Genomic DNA, 13,496 nt, shown 5'->3' on the forward strand with positions numbered 1-13,496 from the left:
GTAAGAGATGGAATAATGGTAAAAGGGACTAAACGGTCACATGTGTAAACGGTGTTAGATATTTGTAAAAGCCTGTATGTATAATTGGCTTGTAGGTTTACAAGGGGAAGATACAAGTAAGTCTCACCATAGACTGATCAATAACTATATTATCTGTCCAGTGACTAATTGATGGCTTTTTAATTAAAACTAGCTAAAATATCTGAAATTTCTGAGACATCTGTTGTTGAATTACTTTTAAATTTCAAAGATCCTAATGTGGAATTCTTAAAAATCTTTCTTATGTAATTTGCCAGTTTTTTTTCCTTTTTTTAGAGAAAGGGTCCTGCTGTGTTGCTCAGGCTGGAGTGCAGTGGGGTGATGATGGCTCACTGCAGTCCCCATCTGGGCCTAAGCGATCCTCCCATCTCAGCCTCCCACGTAGCTGGAGCTGCAGACACGTGTCACTACACCTGGCTAATTTTCTTATTTTTTGTATAGATGGGGTCTCACTATGTTGCCCAGGCTGGTTTTGAACTCTTGGGTTCAAGCTGTCCTCCCACCTTGGCCTCCCACAATGCTGGGGTTATAGGCTTGAGCCACTGTGCCGGGCATAAGTATGCAATTTTTAATTAAACTATGTTAGTCTTGTTTAATTTGCATATACATTTCTATTTTAAGGAAGTAAAAAGGACCACCATGTTTGTTAATGAAGAACCATTTGTATTTTCTCCCCGAGTATAGTAATCATCTTCTGTTCCTTCTGACATGAGTAATGAATATGTTGCTCAGACTGGATTTGTACATACAGAGACTAAATGTAATTGATTCTGTTTTTAAAGGTAAAAGTGAAATTTTAAGATCATAAATTTCCAGCCTCTCAAATGATTCTAAATAAGTGTTTGCCACTATTGTAATTAAAAAAAATTTTTTTTACAAAAAACAAATTGGCCAGGTGCAGTGTCTCATGCTTGTGATCCCATGAGATGAGAGGATTGCATGAGCCCAGGAGTTTGAAACCAGCCTGGTCAACATAGTGAGACCCTGTCTCTACAAAAAAATTAAAAATTAGCTGGGTGTGGTGGTGTGCACCTGTAGTCCCAGCTACTCACAAGGCTGATGCAAGAGGCTCACCTGAGTCCAGGAATTTGAGGCCATGTGAACTATGATTGTACTACTGCAATCTAGCCTGGGTAACAAAACAAGACCCTATCTCTTTAAAGAAAGGAAGACAGAGAGAGGGAGGGATGAAGGAAGGAAGGAAAAGGAAAGAGAGAGAGAAAAAATTTGTGTCTCCATAGTTAGATGCGCTTTGGTAATGAAGAATATGTTTACATGAACTGCTTTTTATATTGGTTTTTAAAAATCTTTAAATTTGTATTTTAAAGGCTTGCAGAAGGGGAACAAATCTTATCTGGTGGAGTGTTTAATAAGCAGAAAAGCCATGATGATATTGTTACTGAGTTTGGTGATTCAGCTTGCTTTACTCTTTCATTGTTGGGACATGTATATTGGTAAGTAAGAATGATTCAAACTGTCAGAAAAGCATTTCCATACAAGTATGTTTTATAGTTTAAAAAACCTATGTTGATCAGTGTTTATCAAATATTACTTGGCTGAGTAGTACATAGTCTGATTCTATGACCTTATTAAAATAGCAGAGATGCTAATCTAAGTTTGAACTCTCCACTTATCCTTACTGATAATAGCTACAGCTGCCCTGCCTAACAATTGATCATACATGTTAGGTTTTTTTGTTTGTTTCTATTTTTTTTTTTTTTTTGAGATAGAGTTTCACTCTTGTCACCCAGGCTGGAGTGCAATGGTGCGATCTCAGTTCACTGCAACCTCCACCTCCAGGGTTCAAGCAATTCTCCTGCCTCAGCCTCCTAAGTAGCTGGGATTTCAGGTGCCTGACACCACGCCCAGCTAATTTTTGTATTTTTGGTAGACAGGGTTTTACCATGTTGGCCAGGCTGGTCTCAAACTCCTGACCTCAGGTGATCCAACTGCCTCAGCCTCCCGAAGTGCTGGGATTACAGGTATGAGCCACCGTACCCGGCCCCATGTTAGTTTTTTTTACCTTGGGTGAAAAGAGTATCTTTATGTGATCCACTGAGGAGATAGAAGAAAAGATAGCCAGGTGCATTGTCTCATGCCTGTAATCTCAACACTTCGGGAGGTGGAGGTGGGAGGATCACTTGAGGCCAGGAGTTCAAGACTAGCCTGGGCAGCATACCAAGACCCCATCTCTACAAAAAAATAAAAAATTAGCTGGGTGTGGTGGCACATACCTGTAGTCCCAGCTACTCAGGAGACTGAGGTGGAGGATCTCTTGAGCCCAGGAGGTTGGAGCTGCCGTGAGCTGTGATTGTGCCACTGCACTCCAGCCTGGGTAACAGAGCGAGACCCTGTTTCCAAAAAAAAAAAAGAAAAAAAAAAAGAAAAAGAAAAAGAACAAGTAACTCTGCCCATGGGAATGCTTCACATGTGTAAATGTTATCTGTTGTCACTTCTCCCCCGTGGGAGAAGTGACTGGGGACTGCTTGTCTAAAGAACTAGGATAGCATCTGTTGTAAGATAAATTGAGGCTAGTTTGAATATTGATTATTTTTCAAAACCTTGAAAATGTATTTCTGAACAGAATACATTATTTGACTAAGTTTGGGGGCCCGTTTTCAGGTGTAACGGTGGTATGTTTAGCCATTAACACCACTCTTGCGAACATGAGTAAGCAGAGACATAATATCAATATATTCATTTACCTTGAGGACTGAGAATAATAAATTTAGTTCATGAAACTATGATTCTTCTTGTCATTTAGTCAAGAAACTTTGAGATTCATTTCCATTATAGCTAAACACACTTGGCTTGAATATAAAGATAAATAACTCACAGTCCCCACCCTCAAAGGTTTATAATAGAGTAGGAGAAGAGAAACAGTAAACAAAAGTTTGTAAGTGTGATATAGTGAAATATATATATTTGGTCTTTGACCTCATTTCCTCGTATACACTTAGAAACTCCAAAGTGATATCTTTTTGTATGCAAACGAATTGACTGGTAGCTGGCATCCCCTAGGTAGCTTCAGGATGGGGGCTGGCAGCAAAAGACCAAGGCAGGATTAGAGGATTGGGACTTTTCATCCCCACCCCGCAACCTCCCAGGAGGTGAGAGGAGCTGAAGATTAAATTTCACCATTAAATTGGTGATAAGATTATCACCAACAGCCAATGGTTTAATCAGTAATGCCTATGTAGTGAAGCCTCCGTAAAAACTCAAAAGGACAGGGTTCAGAAAGCTTCCAGAAAACTGAACACATGGAGGTTCGTGGCAGGTGGCTTGCCTGGAGAGGCCATGGAAGCTCCGCACCTCTCTTTCCCCATGCCTTGCCCTATGCACTCTTCATCTGTATCCTTTGTGATATCCTTTATAAGTCAACTGCTCTAGCAAATTCATCAAACCTGAATAGAGCATTGTGGGAATCCCAATTTATAGCTAGTTGATCAGAAGTTCCTTAGGCCCAGACTTGTGACTGGTTTCTGAAGGTGGGGCAGGGCAGTCTTGAAGACTGAGCCCTTAACCTGTGGGACCTGAGGCTGTCTACAGGTAGATGGTATCAGAATTGAATTAGCGGACATTCAGCTGGTGTTTGATGCTTGGTGTGTTTAGGGGGAATTAGAAAACCCAGACATTTGGTCACAGAAGTCTTCTGTACTGATGATTGTTACTGTTAAGAGAGAATAGGAAAAAACAAAATGTTGCTTTTTCCACACTCAGAGTTCGTTTTTATTTTCACATTAAAAGTTCTGTCATAAAATTTGAGCATTATGTTGTTCAAATGAGAGAATAATTAGTCCTGCCTGGTTAAGAAGAGGGGTTGTGATAACTAGGAAAGACTTGATAGAAAAAGTAAAATTTGACAACATCTCATATCTATAGAGTGACTTCCAGATGAAAATAGATGTTCGAAGACTACGAATTATTTGAGAGGAGTGATGTACAAACACTGGAGGGTAGACAATTTATGAAAGAAGTTGGCAAAATTTTAATAAGGAATGTTGGAGAAATAATCCTAAAGAGCATCATATTCTTTTATTTTTAGAAAATTAACTAAAATGAAGTATTATAAATATTACTCTGTTTAAAAAAGTTGCATTAGATGATAAAAAGTCACACATGGATAAGAAAATCTCAAAACATTTGGAAATGAAACCACATACTTCTAAATAATTAATGGGTCTGGGCACAGTGGCTCACGCCTGTAATCCCAGCCCTTTGGGAGGCCAAGGCGGGTGGATCACCTGAGGTGGGGAATTTGAGACCAGCCAGGCCAACATGGTGAAACCTTGTCTCTACTAAAAATAAAAAAGTTAGCCGGGCATGGTGGTGCACGTCTGTAATCTCAGCTACTTGGGAGTCTGAGGCACGAGAATTGCTTGAACCTGGGAGACAGAGGTTACAGTGAGTCGAGATCACACCATTGCACTCCAACCTGGGTGACAGAGTGAGACTCCATCTCAAAAAAATTAAATAAATAAATAATTCATGGGTTGAAGAGGAAGTCTCACAGGAGATTTTAAAAATATATTGAACTGAATGAAAGGGATAATAAATATGACATATTAAAAACTGTGATGTTGCTAAAGTCTTAGAGCGAAATTTATAGCACTAAATGTTTGTTATAAAAGAACAGTTTCAACTCTGCTATCTAAGCTTTCACTGTAAGAAACTAGAAAAAGAAGAGCACAGTAAATCCAAGCAAACAGAAAGAAGGAAATAATAAAAAGTAGAAATCAGTGAAATTGCAAACAGAAAAACAATAGAGAAAATCATTGAAACCAAAGCTGGTCCTTGGAAAGATTGGTAAAACTGCCAAAAGTGACCCCAAAAAAGAAAGAGAGAGAACACCATTACTTATATCAGGAGTGAAAGAAGGAATATCACTACCTACCCTGAGGACAGTGAAAGGATGTGTATGCTGAAAACTTAAAACAACTCTATGCACATGAATTTAACAACTTAGATGAAATGGGCCAATTTCTTAATAAGCCACACTACCAAAACTCACCTAAGAAATAGAAATCTGAATAAGTTAATCTGAATAATCCTAAAATTATGAAAGAAACTTTAATTTGTAGTTAAAAGTCTTCCCTAATGCTACATAATCTCTTCCAGAAAACAGAACAAGAAGAAATACTCCTCTACTCATGAGGCCACATTTCCTTGATTCCAAAATGAAATACTGTTCTAAAAAGGAAAACTATAGGCCACTATTCCTTAAGAATGCATGTATACACAAAAATCTTCAAAAAAATTAGGAAATCAGATGTATCAGTGATATATAAAAATAATACTATTTCTCAGAAAATTGAAACTAGAATTACTATTTGAGCCAGTAATTCCACTTGTGGGAACATACACAAAATAATTAAAAACAGGATCTTGGATGGTTAGTTGACTTTTGAAGAAGGTGAAAAACAATTTAATGGAGGAATGATATCCTTTTTAGCAAATAATGGTGCCAGTGCAATTGGATATCCATAGGCAGAGAAATGAGCATTGACTTAAACCCCATACCTTATTAAAAATTTAACTCAAATGAATCATGGATCTAAATGTAAAACATAAAACTATTAAACTTTTAGAAAAAAATCTTTATGAGCTAGGGTTAGGCAAAGACTTCTTAAACATAACACCCAAATGACAGTACATAAAATAAAAAGTTGATAAATTTTATCAAAACTAAAACTCGTTGCTTGGCAAAAGACATTAATGAAAATACACACAAGTCACAGCCTGGGAGAAAATATTTGCAAATCACATAAACAACACAGATTGTATCTAGACTATATAAAGAACTCTCTCAGTAATAAAAAAAAAATCAGTTCAATTAGAAAATAAGTAAAACAATTGAATGGACATTTCACCAAAGAGGGTATATGGATGGTAAATAAGCAGGTGAAAAGATGTTCTAAATCGTTAGCCATTAAGGAAAGTGATTAAAAACCACCATTAGATACAATGGCTAAAAATAAAAACTGCTGACAACACCAAGTGCTGGTGAGAGGATGCAGTGCAGCAGGATTCCTCGTACACTGCTGGTGGGAATGTAACGTGATATTTTACATAGGAGTTCATAGCAACTTTATTCATAAAAGCCCAAAACTGGAAACAACCCAAAATTCAGTAAGTAAATAGATAAACTAGTCCATATGATGGACTACTTAGCAATAAAGAGAAACAAACTACTATATTGATATGTATAGTAACTTAGATGGATTACAAGGGTATTATGGCAAGTGAAAAAAGCCAATTTCAGAAGTTTCTATAATTCCATTTATATAACATTAATCTGACAGAATTATAGTGAAGGAGAACAGATCAGTGGTTCTCAGGTTGGGTTAGGGTGAGGATGTAACTATTTAGGGGTTTCTTTGGGATATTAAAACAGTTTTATATCCTGATTGTAGTAGTGGTTATAGAAATTTGTAAATGTGATAATATTCTCTATATAAACGTGTAAAAACTGCTAAAATTCAAATAAGCTCTGTGGTTTAGTTTACAGTTGTTGTTGTTTGAAATGGAATCTTGCTCTGTCGCCCAGGCTGGAGTACAGTTGCACAATCTCAGCTCACTGCAGTCTCCACCTCCCAGGTTCAAGCAGTTCTCGTGCCTCAGCCTCCGGAGTAGCTGGGATTGCATGTGAGCGCCACCATGCCCAGCTAATTTTTGTATTTTTAGTAGAGACGGGGTTTCACCATATTGGCCAGGCTGGTCTCGAATTCCCAACCTCACATGATCCACCTGCCTCGGCCTCCCGAAGTGCTGGGATTACAGTCATGAGCCACCGTGTCCAGCATAGTTTACAGTTTTGTACTAATGTCAATTTCCTAGTTTTGATAACTGTACTATGGTTATGTCAGATATTATTGGGGGAAGCTGGGTGTAGGGTACATGGGAACTGTGTACTGTTTTTGCAAGTTCTATGTAAGTCTAAAATTATTCCAAAGTAAAGTTTAAAAAAATTAAGTTAAAATCACAAATATGTTATACAGTCATGTGTCACTTTATGATGGGGATATGTTCTGAGAAATGTGTCCGTAGATGATTTTGTCATTTGTGAACATCATAAAGTGCATATGCACAAACCTAGATGGTGTAGCCTACTACACACCTAGGCTATATGGTATAACCTATTGCTCCTGGGCTATAAACCTGTACAGCATGTTACCTTACTGAATACTGTAGGCAGTTATAACACTATGGTAAATATTTGTGTATCTAAACAAAGAAAAGATACAGTAGAAATATGGCATTATAATCTTATGGGGGCCAGGCAGGGTGGCTCACACCTATAATCCCAACATTTTGGGAGGCCGAGGCGGGCAGATCACCTGAGGTCAAGAGTTCGAGACTAGCCTGGCCAACACGGTGAAACCCCACCTCAACTAAAAATACAAAAATCAGCTGGGGTGGTGGCACGAGCCTGTAATCCAGCTACTGGGGAGGCTGAAACAGGAGAATCACTTGAATCCAGGAGGCAGAGGTTGCAGTGAGCTGAGATTGTGCCATTGTACTCCAGCCTGGGCAGCAAGAGTGAAACTCCATCTCAAAAAAAAACAAAAGAAACAAATAATCTTATGGGACGATTGTCATACATGTGATCTGTTGTAACAGAATGTCATGTGGCACTGAAGTATTCAGATAAAATCATTAAAGTTTTTTTAAAGATGCAGTTAAATCAGTTCCTCAGAAAGGTATGTGTGTGTATGTATACATATATGTAAAGAAGGAAGTTCTTTTTTCTCCTTCTTCAGAGGAATATGGATGGGTTCTTTTATATTTTTTTGGTTTTGGTAGATATGGGGTCTCCCTATGTTGCCCAGGCTGGTCTTAAGCTCCTGGGCTCAAGCAGTCCTGGCACCTCAGCCTCCCAAAGTGCTGGGATTACAAGTATGAGCCACAGCACCCAGCCAAGGGTTATTTTTATTCATCATCAAGATTAAAAGATTGAGTATCGAAAGTGGAACAACCCTACCCCAATCCTGGCTTTTCATTTTAGCCATTATATACCAGAATTGCACCTAGTAATCCAGATACATACATGTGGTTTTGTAGCTAAGGTGTGTTAGGTTTTCTTTTCTATCTCCAGTATAGACATTTTTTAGTCTTTTTGTCTATTACAGCACATGAGACTTCTATGTTTAGGACACAACTGATACTAAGTCTGATTCCTAAATTAACCTATTTCTTCCCAATACCACTTAAATAATATTTTTTATGCCAGTTCTTTAGGAAACTTCTGGCTGGGTTTTGTGTGTATCACTCAATTTTAATCAAAACTTCGATCTAAATTTAGAGTACCCCAGCACTTTACTTTTCTTAAATCTTTGTCCCCTTTTATCTCTCTATTGAATAATTAGAGGTTTTATCTTCCAGGCTAGATTATTATAATTCCACACCTGACTTCTTCCCTAGTTAGCTCTTACGTGATTTATACATATATCTATCCATGTGTGTATCTAATCTCTTAACAGACATGAATTTTGATTTAAATTTCTTCTGTTTTGTGGTCTATTCATGAAATAATTACTCATTATAAAAATCAGCCTTGCCAACTTAACCAAGTTTGATTTTTTCTTTTCCTAATATAAAAATAATATAATTTTAATTTAAGTAATACTGGAAATGAGACTTTTCAGCACAAAGGATCACCCCTCTTACTTTTCCAGAATATTTTTCCCGTAACAGATTATTTTGTCTTTGCTTAATCAATGTTTGTCTACTTCCTTTCTGGCCATGTAAATAATTCATACAGTTCACTAATGCAACTTTTAAAATTATTAATAAAAATGCCTGTTTTATATCACATTCTGCTGGCAAAGCAAGGGGACGGGGCTACTTGAAAACAGGAAACAGGTAGTATAAAAATGGCAAAGACTAATTCTCCATTCTCAGAGAGCTTATAATCACTTGCAAGAGAGAATGCATGAAAAGATAAATAGGCAGACTATGGTTAGTATTATGAGACAGAAGGGGCCTAGATAGATGAATTGAAGGGATGAAGAGGCAAGACATTAATTAGGAATCTATTGATGGTTTAGGTGAGAAGCAATAAGGATCCTAACAGTGAAAATAAAGAGGAAACTTAAGCCAGAAATAAAATGAAAGTACATGAATTATGGCTTCGTTGCTGATTGGCTGTGAAGGTCAGAGGAGAAGAAGAAGGAGTCAGTGCTATCTCTAAGTAGGATTTTTGAGTCTGTAAACTTGTAAAAATAGTGGTGTCCTTAAAACACACACAGAAAGAAAGAGAAAGAACAGATTTTGGGGAGAAAAGATGAACTTGTCTTTGAATTTACTAAGCTTTAGATAAGGAAGTAAACCTAGATGAAATTGCCCATCAGGCAAAGGAAAGGTAAGGTTGAAGTTAGAAGTAGATTTAGTTGTCATCTCTGTAGAAGGGATTCTTACCAGACAGAGATTTTCTAAAGAAGGGACTGAGGCCTGAGGGAATGGCTTTACTTAGGAACTACAAGAAGAAAAAAAAAAAAAAGAAGAAATGGTCATTGACCTATTTGAAGCTTAGGATAATCCTCAAACAATGAGATTTCACTGTATTTTGTTTTTATTTATTTATTTGAGACAGAGTCTCGCTCTGTCACCCAGGCTGGAGTGCAATGGCATGATCTCGACTCACTGTAACCTCCACCTCCAGGATTCAAGCAGTTCTCCTGCCTCAGCCTCCCAGGTAGCTGGGATTACAGGTGCCCACCACCACACCTGGCTAATTTTATGTTTTTAGTAGAGACGAGTTTTCACCGTGTTGGCCAGGCTGGTCTCGAACTCCTGACCTCAAGTGATCCACCTGCCTTGGCCTCCCAAAGTGCTGAGATTACAGGCATGAGCCACTGTGCCCGGCTGTGTATTTTCTTTTGCTTAGCCTTATGTTAAAAGCTCCCAAGCACTGATTTGCCACGTTCCACCCTATTACTTTCAGCAAATGTTTTTTTGTATGCCCTTTCTTCATTTCCTATTTCTAAATTACCACTCTATCCCTGGTGGGTGATTATGTCAGTCTTATGACAATTATATTTAAGAAATTTCAGGCCAGTTGTGGTGGCTCACACCTGTAATCCCAGGTTTGAGACCAGCCTGGGCAACATAGCAAAACACCGCTAACTTTTTTTTTTTTTTTTTTTTTTAATTAGCCAGCCATGGTAGCATGCACTTGTAGTCCCAGCTACTTGGGAGGCTGAGGCGGGAGAATCACTTAAGGCCAGGAGTCCAGCCTGGGCAACATAGCAGGATCCTATCCCTTTAAAAAAAAAAAAAAGAAAAATTTTTGATCTAAATGATCTTAGATACAGACTTTGATAAAACTTATTTATGTTTTCCAAAAGTCTGCATCCTACTTCTGCTTCCTACTTTGTCCATTTGTTTATTGGCTTAAATTACACAAGTGTGGGAAGCTAGATATCCTTCAACTGGTAGTACTTTCTTTGTCATATCACTTATTTCTAGTTTTTACTCACTTGAAAATTTGGCAGTGAGGCAAACTAGTATCTGGTTCCCCAAGGGTACCTTCTTCATAGTTCTCTGAGGTTATACTGACATTCCGCACATAAACAGATGATGTATACATTTTACCTGATAGTTTCAGTTGAGGATCTCGGTTAGATTTCTTCTGGTCCTTTATATATAAAACCTTAGAATTTTGGAAGAATTGCTGTTCTGAATTTTTTTCCATTTGATATTGAAGCATTTGAACTTCAGACCAGGTAAGTTGTATTTTTTACCTGAATGCTTTAATTGGTCTCACTAGCCACTAACCCCTTCCATCCTCCTAGTTAAAAGCTAAGGAGGAGGCGACCAGGTGCTGTGGCTCACGCCTGTAATCCCAACACTTTGGGAGGCTGAAGCGGGTGGATCACTTGAGTTCAGGAGTTCAAAAACAGCCTGGCCAACCTGGTGAAACCCTGTCTCTACTAAAATATAAAAATTAGCTGGCATGGTAGTGTGCACCTGTAATCCCAGCTACTCGGGAGGCTGAGGCATGAGAATCACTTGAATTCAGAAAGTGGAGGTTGCAGTGAGCCGAGATCATGCCACTGCACTCCAGCCTGGGCAACAGGGCCAGACTCTAAGGAAAAAAAAAAAAAAAAAAGCTAGAGAGGCAGCAATGCTGTTCTGATAATCCCCAGATTTTTCCAAGTATATATGTTCCCAGGGATATTGTCCAGATTCCATATGTAAGCGTTTATACACCTGATTTAGAAAGAAACATAAATTTTCCTTTTCATTAAGGAAGCAGATCCTCCACAAACAGATCTTGAGGGGAGAGGGGAGGAAAAAGGCCTACCACCTCTACTTTGTTTGAAAAAAAAAAAAAAAGAAGCGGAGGTTTCAGCAGTGGCATCCGGGGCCGGGGTCGCAGCCGTGGATGGGGCCGGGACCGAGGCCACGGAGCTCGTGGAGGCAAGGCCAAGCATAAGGAGTAGATTCCCATCACCAAGCTGGGGCTCCTGGTCAAGGACATGAAGATCAAGTCCCTGGAAGAGATCTATCTCTTCTCCCTGCCCATCAGGGAATCTGAGATCATTGACTTTTTCCTGGGGGCCTCTCTCAAGCACAAGGTTTTGAAGATTATGCCGGTGCAGAAGCAGACCCGTGCCAGCCAGGGCACCAGGTTCGAGGCGTTTGTTGCCATCGAGGACTACAATGGCCACGTCGGTCTGGGTGTTAAATGCTCCAAGGAGGTGGCCACTGCCATCTGCAGGGCCATCATCATCCTGGCCAAACTCTCGATTGTCCCCGTGCGCAGAGGCTACTGGGGGAACAAGATCGGCAGGCCCTACACCGTCCCTTGCAAGGTGACAGGCCACTGCGGCTCTGTGCTGGTGCGCCTCGTCGCGCCCCCAGGAGCACAGGCATTGTCTTGGCACGTGTGCCCAAGAAGCTGCTCATGATGACTGGTATCGATGACTGCTACACCTCAGCCAGGGGCTGCACTGCCACCCTGGGCAACTTCACCAAGGCCACCTTTGATGCCATCTTTAAGACCTACAACTACCTGACCCCGGACCTCTGGAAGGAGACTGTATTCACCAAGTCTTCCTATCGGGAATTCACTGACCACCTCGTCAAGACCCACACTAGAGTCTCCGTACAGAGGACCCGGGCTCCAGCTGTGGCTACAACATAGGGTTTTTACACAAGAAAAATAAAGTGAATTAAGCCTGGAAAAAAAAACAACAACAAATAAAAACCTGGTCATTTATGCTATATTTAAAGCATTTAAATCACTTTCAGAATTACCACTGGGAATGTTATATTAAAAATTAAGGCCAAGCGTGGTGGATCACGCCTGTAATTCCAGCATTTTGGGAGGCTGTGGTGGGCAGATCACTTGAGCTCATGAGTTCGAGACCTGCCTGGGCAATATGGCAAAACCCCATCTCGACGAAAATACAAAAAGGCCAGGTGCGGTGGCTCACACCTGTAATCCCAGCATTTTGGAAGGCCAAGACAGGTAAATCACCAGAGCTCATGAGTTCAAGACCCGCCTGGGCATCAATGGCGAAGCCTGGTCTCTACAAAATATGCAAAAATTAGCCGGATATGGTGGTGCGCACCTATAGTCTCAGCTGTTCAGGAGGCTGAGGTAGGAGGATGGCTTTAGTGTAGGAAGTAGGGGTTGCAGTGAGCCAAGATCATGCCACTGCACTTCAGCCTGTATGATAGAGCCAGACCTTGTCCAAAAAAAAAAAAAAAAAAATTAAGAATAATACTGAAGGATTTGGATGTTTTTCACATCTCCCTCAATAACTCTAGTATCTGACAGGAAGTTTAAAGTAATAGTAATATTCAAGAAGGCAATGATAGTTTGTTTTGTAAGCATTTCTTTTGATTCATGTTCTGTGCACTTTCACTTGATTTGGAGATTAGCAGATGGGAGAAATTGGTAACTTAGAGAAGCATCACAAAGAGTGCTCTCTGAACTTCTGTAACTTTTACCTAATTTTTTATACTAAAAGTTTATGATACAGGTTTTGGGGTTTGTAGCTTATTTAATCTACTTGTTTCTCTCCACAGCAAGACAGATCGGCTTGCCAAAGGATCAGAATGTTACCAAAAGAGCCTTAGTTTAAATCCTTTCCTCTGGTCTCCCTTTGAATCATTATGTGAAATAGGTAGGTGAGTGGGGTTGAGAGGTGGGTGGGTTCCCATCTCCTCTTCTTTTTTTCCTGCTACTTAATTTTTGGAGAGCAATACAGATCATCTACCCCCAAGAAAAATATTTTTCAAAGTTAAAATTGAGAATAAAAAATAAGTTAGAATCTTTGGTATGTTTTAAGAATCATATAACTGAAAATTACACAAAGATTAAATCCAGTAGATTCTTCTGTTTAGCCAATCTATTTTCAAATATCTGGTGTCCTCTAGAATGGGTTATATTGTGTGTTTAACACTAGCAAAATTGCTTTCTGAATAAGAAAATTAATAAAATTTCT

The 13,496-nt window shown here is 39.3% G+C and overlaps 1 protein-coding gene and 1 pseudogene across 13 annotated transcripts in view; both read left to right on the plus strand.

Annotated features, from left to right (window-relative positions):
• Positions 1–13,496, plus strand: part of CDC27 (cell division cycle 27) — a 69,467-nt gene that overhangs the window by 18,171 nt on the left and 37,800 nt on the right. For all 13 annotated transcript variants that reach the window (XM_031011160.2, XM_031011161.3, XM_031011162.3 and 10 more), the window contains 2 exons: positions 1,368–1,493; positions 13,078–13,175. In XM_031011160.2, the coding sequence (XP_030867020.1) occupies positions 1,368–1,493; positions 13,078–13,175 (224 nt within the window). The remainder of the gene's footprint in view (positions 1–1,367; positions 1,494–13,077; positions 13,176–13,496) is intronic.
• LOC129533725 (small ribosomal subunit protein uS5-like) lies at positions 1,509–13,068 on the plus strand (annotated as a pseudogene).

Source organism: Gorilla gorilla, chromosome 4, assembly GCF_029281585.2.
Source record: "Gorilla gorilla gorilla isolate KB3781 chromosome 4, NHGRI_mGorGor1-v2.1_pri, whole genome shotgun sequence".
Classification (NCBI taxonomy): Eukaryota; Metazoa; Chordata; class Mammalia; order Primates; family Hominidae; genus Gorilla; species Gorilla gorilla.